The following is a 9,168-nucleotide window of genomic DNA, read 5'->3' on the forward strand; positions in this document are numbered from 1 at the left end:
TATATATATACATATATACACATACATATACATACATATATATACATACATATACATATATATATATATATATATATATGCTATTGCCTATGCAATCACCAAATTTTCAACTTAGTTTGACAGCTATGAAAGTTTTTCACAGCGCCCACCACCACCATCATCAAATCACTAAATGAGGAGATATATTTTGGAAGAATGGTAATAATCGCTCGAGTAGAGCTCCAGACACTTGTTCTAGTGGCTCATTACGGCCCAACACCTAACTGAGACACTTAATGTTGTTTATTCCTTCAATTTCTCACACATCTTGTGTTGCATTGGCAAAGCGTCAGAGCTTATACACAACTATTGCACAAAGCTGTGGCCATGTTTAACACCCAGAGTCATCAATCCTTCACACATGCAAGTGTAATCCATCATCAGCAGTGGTATCTCAATTATCATCAAACCTCAAAAGCATCCAATTTTTAAAAAACAGGTGCATATTAGATTCTGGCTTTTCCCCATCCCCAATGGATGAATTAGCTGATAAATCACAGAGGAAGCAGGCAAAACTTAAGCTCTTCACAAGTTGTAAAACATAAATTATAATAAGAATAGAATAGCAGCTGATGAAAGAAGCTTCTGACTAATAGCAAATCAAGACCAATTGCAAGGCTTCTTTTCTGACGTAAACCTGTCTGTTTTCTGTGTATGAACAAACAAAAAGGCATTAGACTAGAAACCTTGTGGCAGGGCATTACACGTACGTGTGTGTGGTAAGGAACAGAATTCACACTACAAATGAGACGGCCTGTAGTAGAGCATTCATCTTAAAAAGACAGCCTGCTATAGGTCTATTATAGCAGGTCAAAAGATCATAAATAGACCATTTGATGGCCAACACAAGCTCCGCCATGGATCCTGTTCTCTCTGGTCTCATAACATCCTCGGTATATCGGTGGGATGAGCGTGTTTGTAGTATTTTTACCCAGACTCCATACAAATTACCGCTAAATTAGGTGCTATGCTACGATTTAAAGTCTTTACAAAAACTCACACCTCCATCTCAGCTCAACACCATGTAATAACTCCTATCTCTCCTGTTGACCTTTTCGCCTTCTTCATTGCTTGTCCTGCAGTGCTAAGCTCAACCCCTGACAAAAGATTGAGATGTAGTGCGGTGTGTACATGTTCTGTGCCACAGGGAACCGAGCGCTCCAGTGCAAGCATTCTTTTTTTCACTTTACCACTGTTGCTTTTAATCTCCCATCTCTAAGCAAGCCGGGTTCGCTGTAACTCCTGCTCAGACAGATACAGCGAGGCAGAGAGAGGATTCACAGAGGGAGGAAAAGGCTGGTTGACATACCCGAGTTTGATAAGATGCGCCCAAAAAAAGAAGACTAAGATGTGGTGGAAAATGAAAAGTGTAAAGATTTTGTCCAATACAATGGGCAGACATGATAAAGGAAGCGGAGACATTTGAATGTTTTTCGATCCCGTGTTAAGTGCCTGAAGGTTTTCAAAAAGGTGAACTCCTAATGAGCTGTTTACAGAGTCAGCCATGTTGCTAAACGTATCGATTTCCACCCACAACATCAGTTAAAATGAGCAAAGAAAATTATCCTGTGTGACAAAGCGTAGCAGCGCAGGAATTCTCTCCCTAGAATTTCCAAGTGCGACGCTACAAGGTTGCATTACCAACATGTCTTGCACATTGCACACTGAAACCACATAAAACATTGACATTAACACTCTCAAGTTTTAAATTGAAATGATGGTGCAACAGTAGAAAATTATGGTGCAGCACCAGGAAAGCGAAGGAAAGCCCTGAAGCTGAAAAGTTAAACACTTAAATTGAATGTGGCTGAGGTAGAAACCCTTTATTTTTTCCAACGTGCTAAAATGCACTCACAAAAAAAACAATAAAACATATCAGCAAATCCAATGCACATCATTTTACCAAAGGTGTACGGACAGTGTGCTTAGTGAATACATTGATTTCTCTTACTGTTTGCTTTATTATTTTCTAAAACACATAAGGAAAGGGCTAGGAAAACAAAACAAGAAAGGGGGGAGGGGAAGGAGAGCCCTGAACATTTCCTCTGCACTGCCCTTTCTGCTCATTCATTCTCCATGACACTTGAGGTAATAAATCAAAGCTGAGCATGCAGGCCACAGTGGGAAGGGGATTTTCTCTCCTCTCCCGGCCCCCACCCTAACCTCTGACGGTTGGTTGGACAAAACAATCGGACATCTGACAGTATCGAACAAACAGACACAAGGCCATGCTCATCACAGTTCCGATGGCATTTGGATAATAAAGAGATCTCTGTGGTAACATTTTCAAAAAAATAGTAAGAGAAAGTGAGCTGCTGCGAGGGCGAGTAATGAACGCATTGGTTTTGCTCCTTTACGCGTCGGTCAAGTGCAGCACAGCGGTCAACACTGACTGATGCAAAGCAAAACAGTGAGCACATGAAAGGGGGGGGAAAAAAAGTCTGTTAATGTGTTTTTTCAAATATGAAAAGGCTCTCACGTTATTTTAAGCGCGAGAGGTCGAAATGTCCTTCAACATGTATAGAAAAAAAGAGCAGGCAGGTGTCTCAGCTGTAGACACCAGCTAACTGTGTAAATGTTTCTTCTCTGGACCAGTGAGATATTGTTAGATTCAATTTTCAGATATTTGACACGTGAAATATTTTACCATGAGTTAACATTGTTTGCAACAATTTTCTGTTCTTGAGTACAGATTACATTATTGGAGGCAGCATTTGCCATGTTGTTATGGTTGTTAGTCTGTTTTGTCGCAGGCAGTGATGTTAACAGCTTTCTGAACACTTCTGAACAACAGATATTACAGGAAGAGAATAGAGCGTTGGTGGGTGGTTGCCTCAGTCCAATACAGCCATGCACACTACACCATTATATATGATGTTTAGTGGGAATTAAAATATAAATTTTAAAAAAGAAATAGATAAAAAAAATGACATGCCTATGCTTAAGCCCACATAATATGTGTGTGTGTGTTTGTGTGTGTGTGTGTGTGTGGATTTGGTGAGGCTTAAGCTTTTGAAGCATCCTGGAATGTCAGAATTCACAATTTTAATAGGAGAGAGAAAATGATAAGGTGGAATATTGATGCAACAAATGCCATTCTGATAATAAAAATTCACTGTCTATGTAATTCAAAAAGCTGTCAAGATGACCTAATACATTGTGGTGTTGAATACGGAACGCAGGGAAAACACAGGTGACACCAAAATGTCTACTTCTGTATTTGACTGGTGTCAGGATCTTAACACAGTTATAATGTTTTTCACATTAGCTTCCGCTGTGTGGTTCTGTCATGACATACCCAGCAGGTATCCTACAATACCAGCCTGCCATGAAAAACTACGTACTGATACAAGAACAGGTAAGTATTTTGTTTTCTTTGGAATGTGGGACTGTTTCCCAGGAGATTAAATTTATTTTAAATTTAAATATTAGACATAAAAAGAAAACTGCTGTTTTACTTAATAGTGTGAAATCTTATTTAATGTCCTAAATGCCAGTTTTGTGGTGAGAACATCATGATTTACTGTGGATACAACTTGCTGTTATTCCATTTCACAATGTGGTCAACGGCGTGGGCGAACATGCTTGCAGTAAAGCCTTTTTTCTCCTCCTCCCTCCACATCACGCAGTCATGCATTGGAAGGGTGAAGCAGCAAATTTGCTAGCTGGCTGACTGGGAGGACAGAGAGGCCTTTCTCACCAGTCAACGGCTGTCCTTAATGAGAATAGAAAGTGATTTACTAGCTTAATGCTCCAGCCCTCAGCCTGCCTGCACGCCTTTGCTTCGCGTAGCCAGTTTAGTCGGCACTCCTCATACAGAGGATGAAACTGAGACCGGGGGAAAACAGAGAGAAAAAAAAAAAAGACAGCAAACCACAGTCCAAAAAACTGTAGTAATGAGACATGGATTCTCTCAGTACCCACATCACTGACTTCCACAGAGTCTTGCATCTTTGTATTTGCCATATAACAGATTTTCCATCATACTGAGCGAATACAGTGCTGAACAGATTGGGAACTGGGAAACATAGAGCATCTTGCAATTAAGGTCCACCTTGTGTGGCTTATTGCATTTAACAAACATCACTGTGGGCCACACACTCTCTGCACGTCTACCAATACAATTGCTTGGCTCACACACCAAAGAGGCAAGTATTAGAACATCCATCTTTCACATGACTCTGTGACATAAGTGAAAAATATGGAGAAAGCAAGGTAAGCAAGTTCCCTTCATGCATAGTGTGCTCCTCTTACAAATGCAAATACCTTTTGTGGTCGGTGTGAGGCAGAAACACTTTTCCGCTATTATGTCCTCTATGATTATCTAATCAGGGCTGCTATTCCCCAGAAGGGAACTTAATGTGACCTGTCACAGACCAGTGCGGTGCTGTTTTGATTCACTCAGTTATCCCGGACTCTGACTAAACCCAAAAAAGGGGGATGTGTACCGTCTGTTCCCCCTTAAAATCCTGCCATGACCAAATGTTGACAGTGACGCAAACCCCAGCCAGTGTATTATATTCAGTTAAACTTATACCACCATGCATGTGTGCTACGAATTATGTGCTCAAGTGAGAATAAAATACCAATTTCATGCATATTTGCAGGGCTAAATTGCATTCCTTGATTGGGGCACCGTACTTAGGGCAGGCATGAAATTTCAAGTCATAATCATATTTAACCACAAAATAGGAAAGACAGACGGAAAGAGAGACAGAGTAGGTAGGAGAGGGTGAGAATAGTGTCACCCTAAAACATGAGTGGTACTTTGTGTGGTAGTTTGTATTCCATACAGAGGCAGCAGTGTTTTATTAAAGGAAAAGGGAGATCCTAGTCTGTGTTATATTTTTACCTGGTTTATTAGTTGCACACTGTGCTGCCTTGACAGCACAGTTGCATGGAATCCAAACAAGGTAATGGAAACAGGACAGGTGCTTAAACGCCAGGGAGTAAGCATAATACAGCCTACCAGCATACTGTACATGGTCCCAATGCGCACAAATGCGCAGCTGACTGGTTATCACCGTGGAGGGGGGAAACACAGTACCAAAGCAGTTCTTACCGAGTGTGAAGTAGGGGAGAGCTGTGTTGTCAAGATCATCCATTACTGAAATTCGCCCAGGTAGGTCGGTCCTAACGAATAACAGGAGTCGGGATTCCCCCCCTCCTCCTGCTCCTCCTCCTCCAGTTCCTCCCCCAGTTCCTCCTCCACCAACACCACCTGCTCCAGCGGCGGCCACCCCTCCTCCTCCTCCGACCACGTTCCCGGAGGCTCCGCCGGTGAAGCTGAACTCGTTCTCCCGGAGTACGGGCAGGGTAGAGACGGTAACGGTTTTCACCTCACACGGCGTCTCCGCGTCGCTCTCTTTGTCCCTCTCATCGTCAGGCGATGCCGCCCCTCTGTTCGCTCGGACCGTCCGGGTGTCTGTTAATAAAAAGAGCCCCACGAGAAGGACGCGGAGGTGCAGCGGTAATATCCTCGCCATCCCCGCTCCTTGCGTGTGGTTCTCCTCGCTTTGAGTGGGGCTCATAAGCTGTCCGTTCACTTATAGTACAGTCGCTGCAAAGGAGTCGCGTCCGTCCAGGAGGCGGCAGCACAGGTGTGGTGAGAAGAATGACATCTCGGCTCCTCGCACACATCCATCTGCGCTGTTCGCACTGTGGGATAACAAATCACTGGGACATGGACTAGCACGTGTCCTCTTTTAAAGACATATATGAGGTGGAGTCAGCACGTTAGTCGTTATGTGTAATCGTATTGGGTTTGGCAAAAAAAAATGTATAAAAACTTCCCAGATTTTGCCTTCTGAGTTGCGTTTAGATGTTTTCAATCACACGTTTTAATAATAATGATAATACAATCAGTGATTCAGGTAGAACTTGGACTGACAAACATAATTTAGTAAATTAATAGTAACTTATGTGTGTATGGAGGCTGTAGACACCAGTGGTAGAATGTAACTACATTTACTGTCCTTAGGTACATTTTGGAGGTATTTATACTTTACTTGAGTATTTCCAGTTGATGCAACTTTATATTTCTACTCAGTTCCATTTTAGAGGCAAATATTGTATGTCTTATTCCTCTACATTTGTCTGAGAGCTTTAGTTACTAGTTACTTTTGAGATTGCTATTTTTTTTACATCCTTCATGTCTACTGACAATCACATACCTCCAAATATGGTGATTTTGAATTAGATTTTTATGCAAAACTACCACATTAAATGTGTCTTTATAGGTTGAAAATGCATTGTCACAAAGCTTAAAAACAGGGCTGTTTTTTTGAGCTCATGAAAAGTTAACTTTATAGAGAATTGTAGTTCTCACAGAACAGCGATAATGTTATAGAATATGATGCCTTGCTGTAGATTGAACTATCCAACAGTACATAGAGTAGTTAAAAATAATTAGCAATTAACCATCTACAGCAATAAAATGCAACATACACATTAATGCAGCAGAGTACTTGCAGTGTGTAGGAGTGTTTTCACAGTGTGGTATTAGTACTTTTACTTAAGGAAAGGATCTGAATAGTTGTTCCACCACTGGTAGCCACATCATTTACATATGCCTTGTTTTTTCCAAATACATTTTTATGATGTTCATCCATGACCTCTGAAACAGCAATAAACAAAACAATAATACAGCAAAGTCATTTTTTTTGGATTGTATCACATGGTCTTCATCAGCATCAAAGACTTCTCATCCATTATGACACCAAAGTTGAGGTTCAAAGTTTATTTTTGACTTTGCAAAACTGCAGCTGTTGACAAAACAGTCTTAACCTCAAGCATACCTTTAATATTTGAAAAGCCTATATAATATATGATATGAGACATACCTATTTTTGTTTTAATTAAACCAGTTTGAGTCAAGTGGACAGCCTAAGGCACAAATTCATCAGTAATGTTAGCCACACATATTGGCTATATTAAATAGTGATTAATAATAAACAGTACAGAACACAGATGCATGAGCAGTAAGTAAATGAGGCCCTGGTTGTTCAACTTACCATGCCCTAAAAGACTCAACAGCTCAGTAAAGAAGTTTCACTCATCCATACACCTACTGTCAACTCATTCACTGTTAAAACAGATTGTTTTTTTTTTTTTCAAATATAAAAGCTACATTCAACTGAATGTTCAGCTTTGCCAGAAAGAACCAAGCTCAAACTAAAAAGTATAGTCATGTCACCCTGAAATATATCACTTTGGGTGACTGCACTAGAAATGAAAGGGAGAAAATGTTTCTACAAAGAAAATTCAATAGTTACATTATAAAACTAATTACAGTAAAACTGAATTTAATAATATAAATAACCTATACAGATACAGTTTTAAAGACCAATAAATGTAAAGGCTTTTTGTACAAGTCATTCTTTAATCAACCTTCAAGTATTTGAGAACCTTATGTAAGGACAGAGGCTGTTTCAAAGCCGCAGTGTTACATATGGTTAGTCAGACATCTTAATCAACAATGGGTCGCCACTATGTACAGATTTATGACTTCCTATCAGCTTTTTCACAACTTTATAATTTTGAAGGGGATAAATAATCAAATTTCGCTCAGAAAAACACTAAAAAATGAGAATTGAAAAATGTCAACATGAACATAGTTTGCCTTTTTATGACATCCCTTTCTATAATCTGCTTAATGTTGCTTGTAATTTATACTTCAGAATAAATCTGAATATCTGTTGTCTTTCCTTACAGCAGTGTCCTCTGAGGGTGAAACAGACAACCCCCCTTTTTGTGCTCTGTCCATGCTGCTGACACATTTAAACTTTTACTGTGTCCTTATTCCATAGGATATACAAGTACTACACAGCATGTATAACTTATCCCCTGATTATGTTTTTCCACTTTTCCACTTTTCCACCAATACCCCAGAAATGAAGGTTGCTGTATTTAGCGTTGTACTAACAGGGAAGGATACAACACCAAAAACACATCAATCATATAGTGACTTTGGAACACAGCTGTCAGTTAAAGTTTAAAAAGATAACAGTTAATACTTTATGGTGGTTTTCCAAGATCTTGCTGAAGCTGTATTACCACTATGAACACCTTGTTTTCCCAGCTCCATCATTCCCTTTATGTATCGCTTTGAGTATCCACTAAAAATAACATCATACAAATTGTGTATGCATACTGACATCTTTGACTATACTTACTATGTGTCACTTTTCCAGTGTGAACATACTTCCTACTCCAAACTTGCTTCAAATTAATATGGAAAAGGGACACAGCACCAGCCGTTCTCTCTTCTCTCTCCATGGTGCTGAAATATTCAAACACACTCTCTCGCACTGTTTTTCTTCATAGTGCTGAAGCATTCAGTTTCCATGTATTAATGTGTCTACTCTCTCCCAGTAACTGAACACACCTTAGCCTCAACCACAGGGAGCAGCACTACTGACACTTTTTTTAAGGAAAAGTAGCGAATGTCTGCCCAAAAGTTATTGTCATAAGCCTTCTTTTTAGAAATACAGTTGCTGAAAGGGTCTTAAAAGTTACCAGAGCTAACAGCGTAGTCACTAAGTTCCAAGTGTGCACCATTGCTTTGGTATAAGGCACATTCTCTCTCCTAGGCATGAGCTGGTAAAAAGGCCAGAACCAATATACTCAACCCCCACTTGATCACATTTATCCTACACTGGTGTGAAGCAGTAGTCAGAGCTATTGGATTTTAAGTGTATCCCACAATTCATCATGTTCTCCTAGGCCATTGTGTACCTATTAACAGGTTGATGCAAACACAAATAAGTTAAGGCTATCAATTTTCAATATTGGCAGGGCCATGAAATATAGAACTTTTAGTGATTTCTGAAAAAGTAATAATGAATAACAAAACTTCATAAAGGCAAATAATTACCCAGAGACTCCCCAGGCTGTAGGAATGTGACACAAAACTAAAACAGCTATTTATTCTGCCTCAGAATTTTTTATGTTGATATTGATCCCTGTGTTCTCCATTCTGGGAAGCCAGAACAATTGCGCAGCTCTTTTATTCATGTGTAAACATTAGGAAAATGTTGGCAGAACCTCAAACGGGGTTATCGCTTACTTTACAGTATTACTCCTTCAGCTGCCCTAAATATGTGTTACTGTTTTTTCAATTTTGGTTTA

At 39.8% G+C, this 9,168-nt stretch overlaps 1 protein-coding gene across 1 annotated transcript in view; it reads right to left on the minus strand.

Moving 5' to 3' along the window:
* The window catches only part of LOC118332891 (astrotactin-2-like), a 252,036-nt gene extending 246,376 nt beyond the window's left edge, over positions 1-5,660 (minus strand). Inside the window, exon 1 of the mRNA XM_035668325.1 lies at positions 5,102-5,660. Coding sequence (XP_035524218.1) covers positions 5,102-5,570 — 469 coding nt within the window. The 5' untranslated portion in view covers positions 5,571-5,660. The remainder of the gene's footprint in view (positions 1-5,101) is intronic.
* Between the last annotated feature and the right edge of the window lie 3,508 nt (positions 5,661-9,168).

Source organism: Morone saxatilis, unplaced genomic scaffold (genome assembly GCF_004916995.1).
Source record: "Morone saxatilis isolate NCDOM2014 unplaced genomic scaffold, NCSU_SB_2.0 Contig21, whole genome shotgun sequence".
Lineage (NCBI taxonomy): Eukaryota > Metazoa > Chordata > Actinopteri > Moronidae > Morone > Morone saxatilis.